The 20355-nt window shown below is 37.1% G+C and overlaps 1 protein-coding gene across 2 annotated transcripts in view; it reads left to right on the top strand.

The window, feature by feature from the left end:
- HIRA (histone cell cycle regulator) overlaps nucleotides 1-20355 on the top strand; it is a 40575-nt gene that overhangs the window by 17338 nt on the left and 2882 nt on the right. Inside the window, exons 10-23 of one of the 2 annotated variants that reach the window (XM_067306982.1) lie at nucleotides 1376-1446; nucleotides 5316-5421; nucleotides 6018-6245; nucleotides 7069-7154; nucleotides 7868-8062; nucleotides 9457-9627; nucleotides 11180-11384; nucleotides 12163-12255; nucleotides 13084-13232; nucleotides 14639-14800; nucleotides 15628-15686; nucleotides 16746-16851; nucleotides 18391-18513; nucleotides 19826-19989. In XM_067306982.1, coding sequence (XP_067163083.1) covers nucleotides 1376-1446; nucleotides 5316-5421; nucleotides 6018-6245; nucleotides 7069-7154; nucleotides 7868-8062; nucleotides 9457-9627; nucleotides 11180-11384; nucleotides 12163-12255; nucleotides 13084-13232; nucleotides 14639-14800; nucleotides 15628-15686; nucleotides 16746-16851; nucleotides 18391-18513; nucleotides 19826-19989 — 1918 coding nt within the window. The remainder of the gene's footprint in view (nucleotides 1-1375; nucleotides 1447-5315; nucleotides 5422-6017; nucleotides 6246-7068; nucleotides 7155-7867; nucleotides 8063-9456; nucleotides 9628-11179; nucleotides 11385-12162; nucleotides 12256-13083; nucleotides 13233-14638; nucleotides 14801-15627; nucleotides 15687-16745; nucleotides 16852-18390; nucleotides 18514-19825; nucleotides 19990-20355) is intronic. The other variant, XM_067306983.1, reaches the window with a different exon arrangement.

Raw genomic sequence — 20355 nt, 5'->3', positions numbered from 1 at the left:
AAAGAAAAAGACTTAATTGTTATTCCATGTTTAGCCCACCTACCCTTTAGTCACTCTTAGAATCTAGCCTTGCTAGTCTGTCTTTTATGGGTACAAGAAGAATAAAGCGGGCACAGCTTAGGTGTTTCTGAGCATATATATGCCTCATCTGCCTGCTTCACTCGGACTTCTGCCTTCACTTTGGAAGTGAATGTGAAAGTGAGTGAACTTTTTAAATATACTTTTCAGGTTTTCAGTATATATGTATATATACTTTTTAATCTACACTAAAATTTTATTTTGTCTGAGGGAAGATTAGCTATTCTCGTGTTTATAGCTGCAAGATGGGTTGTTTGGCAACTACGAAGAGTGGAGAATCAGTTTAACTGATTGCAAGGCTTTGTGATGCGAACGTATGCCAGAACACACCAATTGCTAACTACAGTCTACTATTTATAGATTCCAGTGTGGTATTTATCTGTGTCTGGCAATGCTACCAGTGCATACTCATATCAAAGTATCATTCTAAGTATATTTTGCTTTCTATTTATACTGTGATTTCATGTAGAGTGCCTGCTGAGGTTGTATTAGGTATTGTAGAGATGCAAAATTATAGGCAGTCTTTGCCCTGAAGAGCTAAAAAGAGATATATATACACAACACAGATCTATGATGGAAACAAAAGAAATAACTATTGAAAATCACGCACTTCATCTGTGTACTTATGAACATGAAATATCCTAGATCACATTGACCTCTCCTGTTTCCGTTTTACTTGTACTATACACTGTAGCTATTAAGTCCATTGATTTAACATTAGTTTACAATCTCAGATTTAGAACAAGTTTTTGGGAATTTCCATATTCAGTTCTTTATTACTAGGGTGATCTATCAATGTAGAGGAATCATTTTTAAGAATAACAGTGAGTTAATTTCTCTTTGCTATTGACTGGCTTCCCTTGTGTGGAGGAGTAGTCTGAATGAGGGCTTGGAATCCTAATCCATGTTCTGTCTTTCTCTTGTGCTGGCAGTTTGCAACATCCTTATCTCAATAAAGCTTAGAATATAAGCTGTCTTTAGCATCTGTGGAATTACTTTTTGACTGGTAGAGTTCTATGAATGCAGCATAAAAGGCTAGGTTCGTTAAGAAATTCAGTCTGTGTTTCAGAAAGGAGGGGAGAATTGAATGTCAGCCATGCTTCTCCAAGGCTTCTCTGTGCTGGTAATGGAATTGCTAACTTTGCCCTTCAGATATTGCCCTATCAAGCATACAGCTGTCTCTCGGCCAGATCTTACGTGGTGAATATTGCTAAGACTCTAGGAGAGGATTAATGTGGTAATATTTGTGCTAATATAGGACTTCTGCATTTCTGAGTTCTGTTTCTTCTGTTTTAAGCTCACATGTTTGAAACGACCTTTAGTTGTCATACACGAGCTGTTTGACAAGTCTATCATGGACATCTCCTGGTAAGTTGATTGCTCCTGTTTGTTTGTTTTTTGTTTTGCTTTTTTACAAAAGCCAAAATGTTATTGTCAATGTTAGGTATATACATTAACTGGAAATTCCTTAAATAGTACAGATTATAGCTATCTGAACCCAAATACTCAGCTTCTGCGGTTTTTGATTCTGCTGCAACATCTCTGGTAGTGACGTTAGTTACTAACATGCAATCACTTCCACTGAGCTTGTGTAGCATTAGAACCAAGTCAAAGCTAATGTATTTAACATATGATACAGTAAAATACCTATGGAGTGAGTTCCTGTTTGTTATGATTCTTTTAAAAAAAAAAAATTGTCATAGAATATGTATTTGATAAAACTCAGGTCCACCATGTCATGTTAGGTGCATTATGTCTATGAAAAGTTATTGCACTGTAGAGTCGTGACAATTCAGGTGAGCCTTCTAGGCCAGTCTTTCCTTCGTGCCTAAGGATACAAGTTATCTAGTATCTAAAGAGAGAGTTTTTTGGTGTGTGTTTTTGTTTGTTTGTTTTTGTTTTACACTCACACTGAATTTGCTGGAGGATTTTCATGTAGAAAAAAGTAAAAGTAATGTCTCTGTTTAACAAGAACGTAGTTACACAGTGGTATTGCAGTGCCACGTGAAGGGTGTAGATTGCACTGTGGTGAAGAGTAGCTGAGGCTGATCAGGTAGCAAGTCTCAGAGAAGGGATAATGAAACCTTTACACCCAACCACACCCCTTCTACCAACCACCACACAGAAGGTAGCAGAATGGCAAGTGCTGAGCTTTCCCGGGAGGTTGCAGGACGTGTCTCTAGTGATTTGGATTGGGTTGGACAACCCCTTTCCCCAGCAGTCTACTAGCCCAAATCCTATTTTTCTCTTTTCATGGTAAGTGTTGCTTTCTCCTTTCCTGCTTTCTTCCTAATGCCCGTGGTAGCACAAGCACTGCAATGCCAAATGCTAACAGAAAGGGTGTGAAAAATAAACCAGTTTAGCCATACACGCAGGGCTGCTAAAGTCACTCTTTGAACACAGTCAGTGGCCCTATTGTGCATTTCCAGAACCCTGTAATAGTTCATCCTGTCCACCTCGGGCTGGCACCCTTGGTGCTACAGTGGAGTGGGAGATCCCTTCTCTGCTCTGAGTGCTCCCCTGGCTGTACTGAAATCTGCCTCTTGCTGTCCGTTTTGGAAAGAATTGCAGCAGCCAGGAGCATGGCACCAGTCCTGGTAGCATCAGGAGGAGGTGGTGTGACCGTGATCAACGGGATGACAAGGAGCAGGGTGGAAAGTGGGAAGGCAGGCCAAGTTTCTTCATTCACACTCCTCCTGCTATTGATGACATCAAGTCTTGGGCTCTCCATGACTGTGTTTCTAACTAGCTTCTCCAGTTTATATCCTCCAGGTTCTCCTGTCTGTCAGAGCAGTCAAGCTGCACCTTCCTTCTTCCGTTTCCTCAAGGACTGCACTCCTTTTTCTCCCCAGAGTGTAAAGCCTGAGTTTAAACCTGCCCCCTGTCCCCCAAACAAACCAAAAAAAACGCACACCAAAGAAAAACCAAGACTGGAGCAGGCTGGAGGGACTAGGATAAGGAGGGAATACAGCTGATCACAAGGAGCACTAACAGAAGAAGGATGGGATCATTGGGGTCAGGATATAAGGGAACTACACTGGAGAAGTAGCTCCCAGTTAGTGGGGTCGGCCTCAATGTAGGGGCAAACCAACATCAAAGACCTGGTCATAAACAGTAGTTCTTTATCCACTGCAAGGTTTGAATAAGAAGTGACAAATACATGAGACCGCTCACCCAGTAGATGATACTAAAAAGAAATATTCTGGGCCCGTACATCAGGTGATTTACAGAATTAAGGATTCTGAGGAAGAAGAGAGTAATAACTTTCTTGTAATATGCACACAGCTGGTTACACAGGCGGTCTTAATTCTAGCACTTCCTAACTTTTGAAACAGTACCTTCACAGCTATTACTGTCTTGGTTTTTATGCTGTAAATGTTAAAGCTTACAGTCGTGTAGCTGCTTGTTTTCTATGTGCCGCATAGATTTTGCCATGAAGCTCAGTAAAGTATTATAAAAACTTTTCAAAACATTTTGCTTTCATTAATAAATTAAGGCTTAAAAGCCAATAAATGGAATATTTCATGAGAACTGCTGTTATTGTTGTAGTACAATAGTTTTGAATAGTTTTGTTTTCCTGTAGTTTTTCTTAATTCCCCATCTGCAAATTGCACATTCTTCATGGCATAAAGTCATTGGGAGTAATAGCTGGTTAACATTTTTCAATTTATGAGTGAATGGTTTTGTGGGATATTTGAGAGAGACAAAGGATCTTCAGGAACCTTGTTATTTTATATCCTGTTTACAAATTTGAATGTATGGCTAAAATTTCAATAATATGGAATGTTCCCAGAAACATGTTCCAGTCCTTCCCCAATTCTAAAACTGGACTGAATAAATTCAGAGGAACCTGATATTGTAATAGTGTTATAGCTGTCAGTTTCTATTTTAGAGTTTTAGACTTGCATCCTTCATTAAAGTCCCTCCGCACCATTATGTTTTCATGTAATAAATGCTTGGATCCAGAGGTCAATAGAAGCTCAGCAATTCTATATGCTAAGCAAGCAAAAAACTCTCAACAAGATTTTATCATTTTTCTAATTTAGAGTAGTGTTGGTTAACATAGTTACACAATGTTGAGGCTAATTCCTCTGGATGTGATACGATCAGGACAACAACCACCACAAAAAAGCTGTTTTCAAGCACCTAGAGCCACAATGTATGTAATATATCTTTAATCCTTACTGGGCTAATTTGGATAGGACTTCAGAGTTCTGCCTGCTTTCTTTTCCTCTCTATAGCAAGTCATTGGTAAACCCACCATGTCACTGTCTCTATAAGCTCTGTGATTGGGAGCTGCTGGGTTAACAGTCAAAACTCCTCATCAAATACTATTTTTTTTCAAGCATGGAATAATAGATTATAGATGGAAGGTTGTCATTCCATTAAGGCCGCAATGTATAGTTTCTCCCATTTCTCTCCCTCCAAGAAAACCTTTGAGACCTCCAGAAGAGTGATGTACACTCTTACTCTCTACATACAAGAGTACATGCATTTTTGCTTTAAAAACCCAAACAACAAAATCAGATATATGCTCTTGCCTAGTGAAGTAATGAAATGCACATCTTGCTTTCTTTTCATTGCTGTCGCTTTAGATAATGATGATAGGGAAGACTTATTTTAGCCAACGTATAACTTCTCTCTTACAGTCTCTTCCCCTCTCCTTCCTATCTTGTTTATTTAGAGTGTAAGCTCCTTATAGGTATGGACTATCTGTTATTTGTTTCCCATGAATGATGAAGCTTCATCTTCTGTGGGCCTCTAGATACTATCCCAACACAGTAATTCTAAGGCTTAAAACAGTGCATATCCATTGCTTATCTGCTGAAGGCCCCTTTCTTCACTTAGTTCCTTTAACACGCTAATTCTTCGAACAGCTTCTACAGCAAGTATATTTATAATCTTTCATTGTTCATTGAACAGTTTGGTTTATATTCTGTTCCACCCCTACAGAAAGGTTTTCATGATGCTGATCGTGCCATGGTTAGGTGTGTTGTTCTCAAGCCACCTTCCTGTGTGCCGTCTCTGATTTGCCTTGCCGCCTTTGGAATATCAGCACGCAAGGCCCTGCTGTCCACCACTCTTTCTCCTTGCTGTCCCACTTCTTTGGTTCCATCAGTAGTTGCTGTGATAAGAAATCTTATGCTTCATGTTTTTATTTATTTTTTTATTGTTTATTGGATTGCCCTTTGGCATCAATAAAAAAGATTGAAAACAAAGATCTTTATTTCCTTTAGGACCCTTAATGGACTTGGTATATTAGTGTGTTCCATGGATGGATCGGTGGCATATTTGGACTTTTCCCAGGATGAACTTGGAGATCCGCTCAGTGAGGAGGAAAAGGTACAGTAAGCACTCAAAGATTCTGTGATAGTACATACACAATGTATTGATTCATTAAAATATTGGACTATTTATAGAAGTATGTAGTGAGTTGTTTTCATATTACAGAAAAAATGTGTTCTTGTCTATTTGCAAAACAGAATTAAAAAAAAAGTAGTCAAGCTAAGAAAATTCTACTCTGGAAAGAAAGTCTATTTGGAAAACATCCACTTGCTTACACATCATTATACATTTTAAGTAATCATTTGGCCAAGTAAACAAGGAGTGGGTGCTTCAAAACACTTTGAAATTACTCTTTAACTTGTTTATATGCAAGTCTTTTTTTAAACTGGTTTGCTGTTGGCTGTTTTTTCTTTGTTTTTTCTCTTATTGCTATTAGCAACTAAAGCTTTGTATCCCAATTAATTTAGGTATTGATTTTAGTGTTAGCTGAGAATATAAATAAATAAAACTCCTTGGCATATAAATTATACAGAGGATTTGCATCTTATTGATTCCAGTAGATTTGTACAACTCCTTTACAGCATTATCAGTGATGTCATGCTAGCAGTTATAGTCACTCCTTTGCTGTGGTACATTTTTTTTAACACCCACAGAGCAACATCCATCAGTCCACCTATGGTAAAAGCCTGGCGATAATGACTGAAGCTCAGTTGTCTACTACCATTATTGAGAATCCAGAGATGCTCAAGTATCAACAGAGACAGCAACAGCAGCAGGCGGAACAGAAGAATGCGTCGATAAGGGAGGCAGCTGGGACGGCGACAGCAGCTCCCAAAGTGGCAAGCATGGTTAATGGGGAGAGTTTGGAGGACATTAGAAAGGTAGGTGCTCTTGGATGGTCACTTTACAGTGTCAAGTACTAAGTCAGTAAGTATCAAACTGGTTGTTATAAAAACAATTTCTGCATCCTTATTCATGTTGTAGGGCACCTTTCAGTCCTTGAATGGGCCAGTTGACATTCTTGGGACTTGCTGAAGAGTTAAAATGCTTTAAGTTGAATTAAGACCATGCAGGAAGAGGCTTGTGGATATTTCTATGATGTGTGCTAAATTCTGGATGCGCAGAAAGGAAATCAAAGATGGCTAAAAGCAGTCTAACTATAGACCTGTACTTTGATTTCTCTATGGGAGAGGTTGGGAACATTATTTAATTCCCTCCTAAACACAGGAGAACAATTTTAATGAAGGATTCAGTGCACACAGATGAGAATGTTTCAGACTTGGCTCTGTAATGTGGAAAGCAGATTATGTTCTCCAAAAGTGCCTTGTTTAGATAAATCTGGAATTAAAAATGTGTGGTTTTGAGGGCAAAAATCATTTGTATTATGGTATGGCCTGAGAGCAGTACTCAAGTCCTGTTGTACTTTGTACTGTATAAGCTTCTGTTCAAAAAATAAACACCTATCATTGGTCAAAAAAAGTTGCAGTACTAAAATACACTTGCATAAATAGGAATATAGATTGAGCCAACGTCTACACAATAATAGTGCAGTCCAAAGACATTATACAGAAAAAAATCTCTATTAACAAATTTAATTGTGGAACACCTTTCATCTAATACACCTGTCTGTCAGTTGAGGTTAAAAAACAAACAAACAAACTTTTCTATTTATCAGAAACAATAATAAAATGTATTTCCCAACAGAATCTCTTAAAAAAGCAAGTTGAAACACGGACAGCAGATGGTCGGAGAAGGATCACGCCTCTCTGCATAGCTCAGCTGGACACTGGGTACATTTGGAAGTAGTTTTTAAAATCATTCCTGACCTTTTTATGTGGATTTTTTTTTCCTGATGCACACTAAGAACGTGGACCTGTTCTAATCTCATGGCATCTTAAAACATTTGCTGGGAATATCCTGCAAGTACTTAATTATGGAATGTGTTCAACCTGTGTTCTCTTGATAGTAAAATCTGAGAATAACTTGTAAGTTGTTAGAATTGAAAGAATGGTTATCTCCTCCAGAATGGCCGCCTTTTTTAAGCTTCTAATGGATAAGGTTAATTCCCATGGTCTACCACTATAGATAAGTGAAAATTACTCTAAGGTACTTCAGGTTCCTATCTGCATTACTACTTACTGGCTTTAGCTTCACTTTAAATAAGAGGAATGACTCTCGATAAGAGGAACTTTTAAAGGTTGTATATGTGTATCCATATGTGGAAAAGGGAATAATGGAATGAATGTTGTACTTAAAGAATTTTTTGAAGTATTTCGGAGAAAATATATTTGTTGTTTTGTCTGTCTTTTTTGCTTAGGGATTTTTTTGGAAGTATTTTGGAGAAAATTTATTTGTTGTTTTGTCTGTCTTTTTGCTTAGGGATTTTTTTGGAAGTATTTCGGAGAAAATATATTTGTTGTTTTGTCTGTCTTTTTGCTTAGGGATTTTTTTGGAAGTATTTCAGAGAATATATATTTGTTGTTTTGTCTGTCTTTTTGCTTAGGGATTTTTCTACAGCGTTTTTCAATAGCATCCCAATATCTGGATCTCTGGCTGGCTCAATGATGTCTTCTCAAAGTAACCAGCAACTCATGTCATTAGATTCTAATGCAGCCAATTCCCTTAATACTTCAAAGCCTTCTGTAGAGCCAACAGCAGCCAGTATAAAACCAACAGATGATACAGCAAATAAAGATGGGTCAGTATTTGCAGAAATGTTGTTTCTCGTTTTTATGACTTCCTATGAGTTTTAATCCTCCTTTACAGTACTGCAAGCAGGCAATTATTAAAGTGGTTTCCCTATCCCAAAACTTCAAGAATCTAACATTCCTGCAAACATCAAGGTTTTAGTAGTATTTGGTTACACTCTAAAGAGTGATAAATCCCCATGTATAGTTCTGAAAATGAACTTCAGTGCAATGAGCTATACAGTTGATTGTGTGCTAATGCTCTAACAAACTGGCTTGCTTATAGAATACTGGCTTGCTATCAGTAAATAATAAAAGCTTTCCCAGCAGTGGAAGTTTCCATCAGATTCTGTCCTGTATTCCCTAGATCTTGTCTCCTCAAACGTGATGCTGCTTTTGTATCTCACCGCTGTCAGATGAGAGAGCACAGTGACTGGCTCGTCAGTGCACGTGTGCTGGTTGGTCAGGGTTTCTTTCAAATTCAGTACGGAACAACTTAATTTTACCTGCGTTTCCCTCAGGGGTAATGCTAATTTGGCTTTCTCTCCTCAATACCGCCACTGTTTTTATAACACTTGCGAGAGCATAATGTTGTTGGAACCTCTACCACTCCATCAAATTTAGTTGAAATTGGCCACAGATTCAAAAGTGAGTGAGTAGACTATGAGGGATGATTGACAGACAAAACAATTAAATCTCCTTTCCTTTAGAAATTGGGCTTAAAACTGCTTTTTAGTACAAACATCAGTGGTCTTAGAGCCATTCTTTGCTCTGAATGAACTGAAAATCTCAAAAGTAAACAGTTATTCAAAGAAAAGATCTCTGGAATGTTTTAGTATGGGGAAAACATATAACTTTAAGGCAAAGGATTATGCTTGGAAAAGGCCTAAGAATTGCTTTGGATTCTTCGACAAAAACAACAAAATTAACACCTGGCATGGAATGTGTCAGCTCAAATTGTTTGGTTAATTAAACAATGGAATATAATCTTGTAATGGAAAATATTTGGTGACCTGAATAGTAGGTAAAACTGGAAACGCTACTCATCATTTAAAATAATGATCCTTTCTGTTTGGATACATAAGCATAAGCTGAAAACATTGTTTCATTCCTGAATTAAAAATATGTAAAGAGAGAATCAGTTAAATATATCTTGATTAAAAGATCCTATGCAACAACATCAAAATCTTAACTCTCATAAACAGCTTTTGAGAGTAGACAAAGCTTAGAAGATATTGACATATGAAAGGTGAAAAAAGCATATCATAATTCATGTATGTACATAAGGGAAAGGTTTCAAATATGATTTCTAGTCAGTAGAATGAATGTTAGCTAGTTATTATGAGTGATAGGTTGTAAACATTAAATCTCTTTCAATCTGTTTTTCTGTCCCTTTTATTGACAGTGTAAATACTACCTCTGCTTCAGCTGTTCCTCCTGCATCATCTTCCTCTGTACTGACAACTCCATCCAAGATTGAACCTATGAAAGCATTTGATTCTAGATTTACGGAACGATCCAAAGCCACCTCAGGGACTGCTGTAGTAACAAATACAAATCAGACTGTTGTGGACAGGTAAGATATAGCATGAGGACAAAAAAGGATGGTAACGTAGAGAGTTAAAAACTTGATTTTTCTGTGGTATGGATGTCATGGTGCTGGTGTTCTGGAAATTGTCCTAGGTGTCTTCCACAGATGGAAGGAAGGAGAGCTGCGAGTAGGTAAAGTTCTTTGCTGGCATTATCCCTTTGTATGTTTCTCTGGCGTGTGGGACCAAGCAGACTCTTCAGGATATTTTCCCTTTAAATTTTTGTTACAAGAGACCGTTTGTGTACGTGTGCGTGTGCATGCCTTTATGTGCGGCTGCATGCATGGGTGTGCTGCTTGGAGTATGAAAGTACCCAGCCTGCATCTCTCTGCAGGAGTGAGATTTGCTTCAAGGTAAATTACGATATGTGTCTGTAGAGAGCCTATCATAACTGCAGATGTGTTTCCGTGTTTTGCTGTGAAGGCATGCGGAGAAGACACTTTGATTTTAAGGTTTGTGGCTCTGGATCCATATGATTTAAAAAAAACAAGAACAACAATGATAATGATAGGAAAGCCTTTGGTTTTGTGACATATAGTGTGTTATGGCATAAGTATTCCAGCTTCACCAAAACAAATGCATACAAAAGCATAGCAGTCTTGAAAGAGAAGTATGTAGTCCCCCAAGGTAGTACCAATAAAACGTTTTTCCTAAATGTCTCAATACTTTGATATCAGAGGGTTTAACCGTATGATACAGAGGAAAGGTGTATTAAATTACTCTTATAATTTTCTAATGTGTCAGTAAAATTATGCATAAAAGAATTGTTTGGCATAATTCAGATGCCCCAAAAGGGGAGGGGAGGGTGGCTTATGCAAGCTGTTCCTAGGAAGCTGAGTGGTTATGGAATAAGTGGCAAAACAGTGTCATAAGTTAATAACTGGCTATTAGAAGGAATGTGAAGAGTATAATTAAATGACCTATTTTAGGGTAGAACAGTTAACAAAAGAGTTCCCAGGGGGTTGTACTTTGTTGTCTTTAGCTCTATTGTATTCCTGAAACGGAAAATGAAGTAGTGAGGTCATTTGTGTGGTTTGCCGATACACAACGTACAGTAGTCAAAGCTAAATAGGACAAGTTTTGTGGATGGACAACGCAATGACAAATCAAGTTCTGTGTGAGCGAGCAGAAAGTATAATGTCCGTTGGAGGAAAAAAGATGAAGTATTCTTGCACCTTAGAGCTCTGAGTTACCTCTGTCAACTCAGGGAAGAGATCTGAGTGTAATTTCAGTTAAATGCTAAAATGAAGTTGTTATTTATAGCTTCACCCTGTTGCTAAATGGTAGTTTGATTCTTTTTTTTTTTTAAGGTGAGACGATATCTTAACAACCTACATTATACATGTTAACTGTTTTACTTAAGCAAAGGATTTGCTAGACCTCTTTGGCTTCCCCCTCTTAACTTTGTGCCTTTTCAAATACACTCAAACCTAAGAATGTACTTTCTTACCTAGAAGCATGCAGTGGGTAGGATATTTGGCAGCTGTTGAAACCAGCTTATATAAATCATGAAATATGTGGGCTTTTTTACTTGCTCAGACTGAAGGATCAGAATTTAATTAAAGACAATAAGCCCAAGGATATTCTGGAGAGCAGCAGTGACAGTGAAGAGAAGATTCCAGCTGCTAAACCACTCAGTGCACCTAAACGTAAACTGGAACTTGAGGGAGAAACAGTAGAAAAGAAGAAAAAGGGAAGGCCTCGAAAAGACTCCAGACTTGTACCAGTGACTTTAACTGTTCAGGTAAAATAAATTGGTCACTAACATTCATTAGAATTTCCAATATTCATGTAATAAAGTTCTGTGTTGACCTGTCTTAGCTTTAGCCATGATTAAGTCAAGGAAAGACCAGCAGTTTAAGGTCCCTTGGAATTTATAGCCCTCCCTCTTCTTTGCTTTTAACATTATTCTTTTAAAACTTTAAGATTTTAAAGAGAAGGTGCACATGGTGTGGCAAACCTGTGTGCTTAGTTTATATACAAATGCAGCTCCTTACTAAACGGTACCATGGTAAGTGTGCCAAATGTCTGTACAGAATTAAAAAAAAAAAAAATCCATTAGCTTGGTGTTCTTTGGGGTATGACACATGCACAAAAGTGTGACTTGGATTTGATAACTTGAATGGTTATGACTTGCCTAGCATCTCTCAAGTAATAAATCAAGAGTTTCCATCTTTTTTAGGGTATATTGAGTCCTCTGTTTTCAGTATTCCGAGCTTGCCTTTTCCATGAAGTGTACCAGAATTTCCATTAACTGGTTCCAGTTGAAAAGTGTTAAAAACAGCCCATTACAGAAAGTAATGGCCACATCTAGCTTTTGTTTGTTTGTTTTTAATTCTTAGACTCTAGGTTGAAAATACTTGTATCTATAAAACTAGTAGGAATAAAATATACATTTGCAAAGGGTGTTATTTGGAATTTCTAAAAGGTTTCCTCCTTCCCAGGATATCTATAGTATAGAGTAGCTTTGTTCTTAACTCTTTTCAAGAAAAAAAAAAAAAAAATTTCTCAATTTTTTCCAGTCCCCAGCTACACTGGCCTCTGAGAAAGATGCTGCACCAGCATTAGCACTTAAACTGCCAACCCCAATCCCACAGAAATCATTTACTTTGCAAGTAAGTAAGTCATTAAAAAAAAATCAAATCTTGCTTATTTTTACAAAAATAGATGTATTTGTTCAAGCAAACAGAATGTATTCTTCAGCTTCTATGAAAGTGTGTGTGTGTGTATGTGTGTGTGTGTGTATATATATATATATATATGTATATATATATATATATAGGAGAAGTTAATAGCAAATCAGCTAAGAATAGGACACCTGTAAAGTAGCTAAACTTCAAAGAGAAATACCTGCAGTTCATCAATCCTTACTTCTAGTTAGCCAAAGCATGTCAAAAAGTTAACACTATTGAACTGTAGTAAAAGCTGCATTGTTACTATAGTTGTGTTGGTAGTACACTGCTAAAGAGGAAAAAGTTATTATTTTCCAAGAGATCTTTGGAGCTCCTCTCCACCTGAGGAGACTGGGAAATAGTATTAATTTAGGTATTTATGAAAAGTTTTTGGTTTTGTTTTTTTCCTGTGTGCTTAGGCATTGGTAATCTGGTTCTAATTGCAAGAATGCAGGAAGACCAGGCATATCTGGGCTTGATTGAGGCCATTAAATAGAAGCACAGACTTATGGAGGAATACACAACCTTCCTCCATTCTTGTGCTCAGAACAGACAGAAATAATTCATGTGTTCTAGCCCAGACTGAGCCTTGGAGGTCTACTTCTTTTGAAGTAGCACAGTGTATTTTGAAGCTATTTTAAGGAGAATGCCATCGTTCAATCCATTCTTAGATTTAGCCTTTTTCTGCATCTAACTGAGGTTGCTGGGTTTGTTTTTTTTTGAGTAGGCCTTTTCCTCTTCAAAGAAGTATTTTGTCTTTTTGTTCTTCAGATAAGTACAGATCCATCAATGTACCTTGAAGTGGAGAATGAAATGACCACAGTGGGAGGTTCAAAGTTGAGCAGGTTAAAGTGTAATCGAGAAGGAAAGGAATGGGAGACTGTCCTCACCAGTCGAATTCTCATGGCAGCAGGAAGCTGGTAAGGGAATGTCTTTTGAGGAGGTAGGAGCCCGCAGAAGATAAGTAATCCGGAAGGCCAGAAAATGCTTTTAGGGTGCATATTATCATTTTAAAATACACTTTTTCATGGTACACTTTGGGGACAATCAACTACATTTAAAAATATATATTTACATTTTACAAATAGGTAGAGGCTCTAAGGGTGTTTTTATCCACTTATTTGAAAAAATTTATTAAGCATATCATTTTTATTAGGGCTTTATGTGATTCTTTATGCTTGGTTGAAGATACTCTATTTCTTTTCTTCCAGCTATCTTGGCCTAATACAATATAATGTTCTTAAACTCTTACCCTGTGCAGTTTTTGCGGGAATTCTGATTTATTTCTGTTAACCACTTCTATTTACTGGTTTTATCTCCTTTCCTCCCCTCCCCCTTATAATCTTTATACAATATTGCATGATTGTTTTGTGGATAAAAATAATATGTACTGGTTTTAGTCTCGTGAGCAGTTTTACTCCAAGTATTAGCTCTGATCTATGCAGTCTTATTAAGGTATCTTGAATTCTCTTTAGCCAGTTAAAAATATTTTCCTGTGGTGTTACCTTTCTCCTTTAAATTCCTTCGTTAACACTAAATCATGGTAAGTGACAGCTGTTCAAATGTTAACTACTAAACAATAAAAAATTTGAAACAAGATGCTATCGCGATGTAGAAGTATTTTCTGATTTTTTTGCAATTTATTTTCTCTTTTCTCAAATTTGCTTTTCTCAATTAGCCTTTTAGCTCAGAGTTTAAATTTAAAGTGCATTTCTGAAGCCTGAGCCACAAGATATTCAGCATTTCTCAGAATTTTTTTTGAAATATTTTATTTTCCTACTTGAGTTTTAAGATGAATTTCTTATAATACCCTTAAACTAATAATATTTGTAGTTAGTAGTAATATCTTTTATTAAACAGATTGGCATGTGTAGCTGAAAAAATTAGACAATCTTTCAGACGCACAAAACTTTTTTCAGGTCTGAAAAAGAAGTAGCAGATTTTGAAGCTAAATATAAGTTCAGGCCTGAAGAAGAGTTCATATACTCAAAAGCTCAACTATTTCCACTTGGTCTAATAAAAGATACTGTCTCTGCCTGCAAACCATCTCCTGCCTATATCCTTAGATCATCATAGTTATACTACTTAAATTAAGCAGACGTACCATGCCTTTTTAATATGCCATTTATATCCATCTATAGGAGATCTATCCATTTTCTGGCCTTTCCCTTTGGGACCCAGCTTTTTTTAAAAAAGTTGAAATAGTTACCTTTTGGGGGAACTATCTTGAGTTGTATGATAATCTAAGAAAGCGGTCTAGTTTTGTGCTACTTGTATTTGACAAAATGTAATTATTATTATTTTTATTTTTTTATTTATTTTTTAGTGAGATTGTAAGCGTAGCCTGTGAGAAACGAACATTGTCAGTATTTTCAGCTTGTGGTCGTCGCCTTCTTCCCCCTATAGTATTGAATACGCCCATCTCCACCCTGCATTGCACGGGTTCGTACGTCATGGCTCTCACCACTGCAGCTACGCTCTCTGTTTGGTAAGTACCAAATTAGGCTGCAGCAGCCACCTGGGCTGATTTCTGTAGGTTACCTTGTTCAGTGGCTGTGCTCATGCATTGCTGTTGAAACTGTGGCTTAAACCAAGTCAGGTCTGAAAACAAGTCCTTTTTGGATATAATATGCACTCCTTGAAAAGAGTGAATCATGCAGGAATTGAATCCCGTTTCCTCTCAATTCTAGGATGGTACATAACATTGAATTGGATGCTAGAAAGAAGATAGCTGATCACCTAGAAATTATTGGTTTAAACAACCTCCCTAGGTTAGGCTTATCATGCATGTGGAATGATTTGCAGGGGGGAAAAAAGGAGACATGAGTATTTCCAACTTCCATTGTATTTTAGCCAATAATTATTCAAGAAGTATGCTGGTTTCAGTGTTGAAAGTACTCCAGTCTTCTTTACAATGCCAAGATAAAAACTGCAGTGCTTCAGCAAACTGTTAAGTCACCCTGTTACAGGGACAGTTACCAAAAGGGTGAGGTGAAGCTCAAGTACTTGTTTTCAGTCATATATTTTAATCTAATGTTTAATATAAGCGGGAGCCCCCAAGGGAATTGTTGGGAAGATCAGTGTTTGCTTATCAGTAATGAGGTTCCCTGATAAAAAGGTTTGTAATAGTTGTTCTGTGCTATTGACTCCTTCCTTACCTTTAAGGATTTGAGTTTGCCAAAAAAAATTTTGTCAAAGAAATGAAGAAAATATCAAAAATGTTATGTCATGAATATATTAACTATATGAATATTAAATTATTTTGGAGCATCAGTTGTTTGTAAACTGAAGATCTTCCCTTTTGTCCATTTTCAGGGATGTTCACAAGCAGACAGCCATTGTTAGAGATGAATCTTTGCAAACAATATTATCAGGTAATAAAAAGGATTATTTACTTATCAACCTTTGAGCGCACCTGTACTATGTAGTGTATTTTATGAATATGCTGAAATTTTACAAAACCTGAAAAGCCGAAACAAATAACTTTCCTTCTTTGTGTATTAAATGGGAGTCACTGGCAACACTGAACTTAGTGTATAAATAAATGAGATGAAAACATCAGCCAGTAACAGATTTCTACACGACTCTGTCACTTACAATATTCCTGCTTCCTTCTGAATGTGAAAATGCAGTGTTGTGAAGAACACGAGACAAATAAATACTTTATTTAAATCTACTGCTATTACAACAAATTCCCTGTACTTTGCACATGTGTCTTAATGATGAGCAACTTAACGAATCTGAGATAATCAGAAGTTATTACAGACCCTTCAACATCTATCATTGCCAATGTCTGGGCAAAAGAAGCAATCAAAAAAGCAGTATCTCAGAGTACACTGGCTTCTATTTTAGCTTTAATCCATACAGTATTAATCAAAGCTAGAGGAGTAGCTGTACCAGCAGTCTGCTGATGTCTTCACTGGAAGTTACATGGCATAATTAGTCCTGTGCTCAGAACGTGCACAAACCCTGGGACGGGGATATGCTGGGAAATGAGAGACTCTAGCTATTCCACTTGTACCATGTTTTCCCTTGAGAGCATGCCTTTCTAAGTGTGCTGTCTTTTAGAATTTTGGCTTAATGAGAAGAAAAAGCTAAAGGCTTTTCAAGTTACAGAAGACACGGCAGGATTGCTGAAGATTTTCTCTAGATGTGGAAAACGTTTTGATTTAAGCCAATGTTTGTATAAATTACAATATCAAGATTAATAATGTAACTTGCAGCAGAATGATATTGATGCTACTGCACTGAGCCTACTGTTCAACATCATTATCTGGTGTCTTGGCTTTCCTGTTGGTGTTTGAGAATAACACTTACTCAGCCTTTTTCTGTTGGTTGCTACAAGTAGTAATTAATGGTGGATAGCACTTAATACCATTATGAATGTTATGCAAAACTCCAAAAGAAATATTTTGGTCTGATTTGATTTGTAGGAAGTGATGCAACTGTGTCTCAGATCTTGCTGACTCAGCATGGTATACCTGTAATGAGCATGTCTGATGGAAAGGCATATTGTTTTAATCCTTCTCTTTCTACGTGGTAAGTTGTACATTATTTCCTCCTTGTACAAAGTAGCTGAACTGACATGCGTGTTCTGATTTACTGTTTCACTCCATGCTCTGAATGCTGGTCTGAGCAGAATCACACTCTAGGCTTTGCTTTTGCTTTAGTTCACTAGTGGGTGTCTAGGGTTTAGGGTCTCTTATACTGTTAGGATTTGTTATGTTTAAAATAGTTTTTAAAAACTAAAAGGTTAAACTACAGTTTTCTTTATCATTTTTTACTACACAATGTATACTATTTCATGTGTTAGTTACACCTGCCTATGTATGTGCACTTTTGTTGATGCACATCACTTGTATGTGTCAAGCAGTTGACAATAATTAAAAACAATCTAGCCTTACAATTCACCTGTTTTCTTTTACACTAAAAAAAGAACTGTTCTGGGAAAAATAGTCAAAAGCTTTCACAGTTTTGTTGGAGGTTTAGCCACATTTAAAAGATTTTGCCTGGTTTCCTAAGAAAATCAGACTTGCATGCTCCAACCCTGAGTGTGTATGTGTCTGGCTTTGTCAGTGCTCATCATTCTTAGGCTTTTTTTGGTTCTGATGACCAGTTTTGGTCACATTTGAAGAGGGCTAAATGCCTCCAAGACCTACAAGCTTAATGAAGATAGCAAGTCGGGTGGGGGAAGAGGGAAGAAATCATTTGACCTGAGAGAATTCACATGGAAAACTTCATAGTCAGTAGGGAGCAAAGGACAGGCTCTCAGCCATATTTCTGAATTTGCTGGGTTGGATTTTCTTTTTTTTTGGAGGGGGGTAGTTTTTTTTAGTTTGCATCACAGCTTTGGAATTACATAAAAGAGCAGTCCCTTTAGTCATCAACACAGATTTAAACATGATAAAGCAGTGAAAGTTATTTTAGGTATTTGTACTATTTTACCTCTGATCTGTCTGGAGGTCTAAACTTAGCATTCATTTGAGCCACTGATTCCCTTGGCATCTCAGACCAGTGAAAATGATATCCTTGGTTAGGTGGAAATGTCAGCTGTAGCTGTCAACCCCCCTCAATATGAAGGAAAAGTTGTAGTGTAGGGAAAGGTTGTCAAAATGTATGATCTGTGATGACTTGTCTGGTGGGTGGAGGGACCTGACCTGAGGTAACGTTAGGTTCATAATAATAAAGTCATTACCTGTGTTCCCTCCAGTCTTCATTTTGGGGCATCACTTTGGTAGATATAAAATAACATGTAGAACGTGGATTTCCTTGTGCTTTTCAAAATTAATGCTGAATTATATTGTCATTAATCCTGTCAGCTTTGGGGTGAGGGGGATGTTTCTGTGAAAACACAAGCAGAATTTGGATCTTGAATCAGAATAATTTTTGTCCGTGGAATTCTTAAGTGTCTCTGTGAGATATATATGTATATATAGATATGTGTGTATGTGTATTTTTTCTTTTCTTCCCAGTAATCTCTGAAAATGCAAGTCAGGCTGTGAGGCAGAATAGAGCAGGACCACTCAACATCACTGCTTACTCTCTTCAAACTTGTTTTTTTGGTTTGCTTTTTTACAGGAATCTTGTTTCTGACAAGCAGGACTCTTTAGCGCAATGCGCAGACTTCAGGAATAGTTTACCGTCCCAAGAAGCCATGCTGTGTTCTGGGCCCTTAGCTGTAATACAGGGACGAACATCAAAGTATGCGCTTAATTGTTTTGTTTGTTTGAGCGATGTTTCTCTCTTTTTTTTTTTTTTTCCTTATTATTTCTTTATGTTCTTGAATCAGTGAGTTAATTGTCGATGATGTTGACACTGAAAATTAATCTACTGGTAGTTCATAAAGTGACTTCCCCCTTCCCCCCCCCCAACCTTTGCACACTCATAGTTTCTGTTTTAGTGTTATTTAGAGATTGTTCTGGGGATGCAAGAAAGTGTGCTCTGAGCTTTTAATGATTTTGCTTAAGGCTCCTCTTTATTGAATTGGTACAGTATTTGACAAGTCTGAACATGTAATAGTTTGAATAACTAAACAATTTCTTATATTTTGCATTTTAATTTTTTGTTTACTAGCTTTCTTGAGTTGGTCTACAACTTTTGAATAGTTCAGCTATCCTCAGTGGATTTATTTAATGAAGTCTATGAGAAGGTTGAGTGATTAGTTATCTGATGCATATTTTTAACATCCAAAAATATCACCAGAGAATTGTGTGAGCCAGAGCAGACTTCTATAGGTACCTTAATAGCTCATTCTCACCTGTATCTGACTCAGGTTTTCCAGGCAGGTTTCATTGCTGTTTCTGGCCTTTACATCTCAACTTACTCCATTTTTTTAGTAAGAGGAACTATAGAGAATGGTATGGTTTTTATTGTGTTTTTCCTTAGGGGACAAAAAATAGCAAGCTAATCGGGAGAAAATATTTAAAAACCAAACAAACAATACTAGAGTCTCTGAGAAAGAAAATACCGTACTTAAAAAGTAGCAAACTTTTCAAAAAGAAACTACTCAGTTACTTTTTTCAAATTAGCATTCCTACAACAGTATATTTAAATGAGAAAAAAAGCCTTTTAAGGCTTTAGGTTAATCTTATATTTTGTGCTTGTCTCATAGCTTTCACCTGTGCGGAGTATAAGTAGGAAAGGCAAAGACAGTCATCTTAATTTCCTGTAAACATTTAGGAGGACTTTGTCCCTGAAAAGCCTGTATTTTTTTTTAAAAGGGAAATCAGATGAAAGGAGGAGAGAAAGAATAGGAGGCAGAAAACCCTCCACTGGCCTTGATGCCCATAAGCAGTCCAGCAGAGGAGGAGACAGTTCTGTTGGTTTCTTCCCCATGTGATACAAGGGGTTTGCTGTGAAGTGCTGCCTTTGTCATTAAAGACTTGAACTCTGAAAGCACTAGGTCCCTTTGAAAGACGAGTGTAGAGTATTTTCTGCATTACTGGAATATATGTTTTGTAAATTAACCTCTGAGTTTATAGCTGCCATGCTAATTTTTCTTTTGGTTTTGTAGTTCAGGAAGGCAAGCTGCAAGACTGTTTTCCATGCCTCATTTAGTACAACAAGAAACAACACTTGCATACCTGGAGAATCAGATAGCAGCAGCACTTATGTTACAATCCAGTCATGAATATCGCCACTGGCTCCTTATCTATGCACGGTACCTAGTTAATGAAGGTGAGACCTGGCATGCTGTGTTACTTCTTTGCAGTTCTGATGGATTTTTAAGAAACCCTCTATTCATGTGATGTATATTTATGATTGTACTTAACATTCTCCCGTTTAGCACTTGCCTTCTGGACTCAGTGGTTAATTAAAAACAAAACGGCTGAAGTGCATTTGCTTCCTATAGTGTTCAGTGCTCTAGAATCTTACTAACACGCTGACGATGAACTGATAACGCTTTGGGGAAACAGTGCCACCTATGGACTTCAATAATAGGAACTGCATTGTAAAAGAGGCCAGTGATCTGTCTGTCAAGCAATATTATAGCCAGATATATTATCTGGCAGCAACTACTGACATGTTTTGGGAAGCAGCAAT

This window comes from Apteryx mantelli, chromosome 17, assembly GCF_036417845.1.
Source record: "Apteryx mantelli isolate bAptMan1 chromosome 17, bAptMan1.hap1, whole genome shotgun sequence".
Lineage (NCBI taxonomy): Eukaryota > Metazoa > Chordata > Aves > Apterygiformes > Apterygidae > Apteryx > Apteryx mantelli.
The sequence above is the reverse complement of the archived record's forward strand: the minus strand, read 5'-3'. Positions and strand labels throughout refer to the sequence as shown.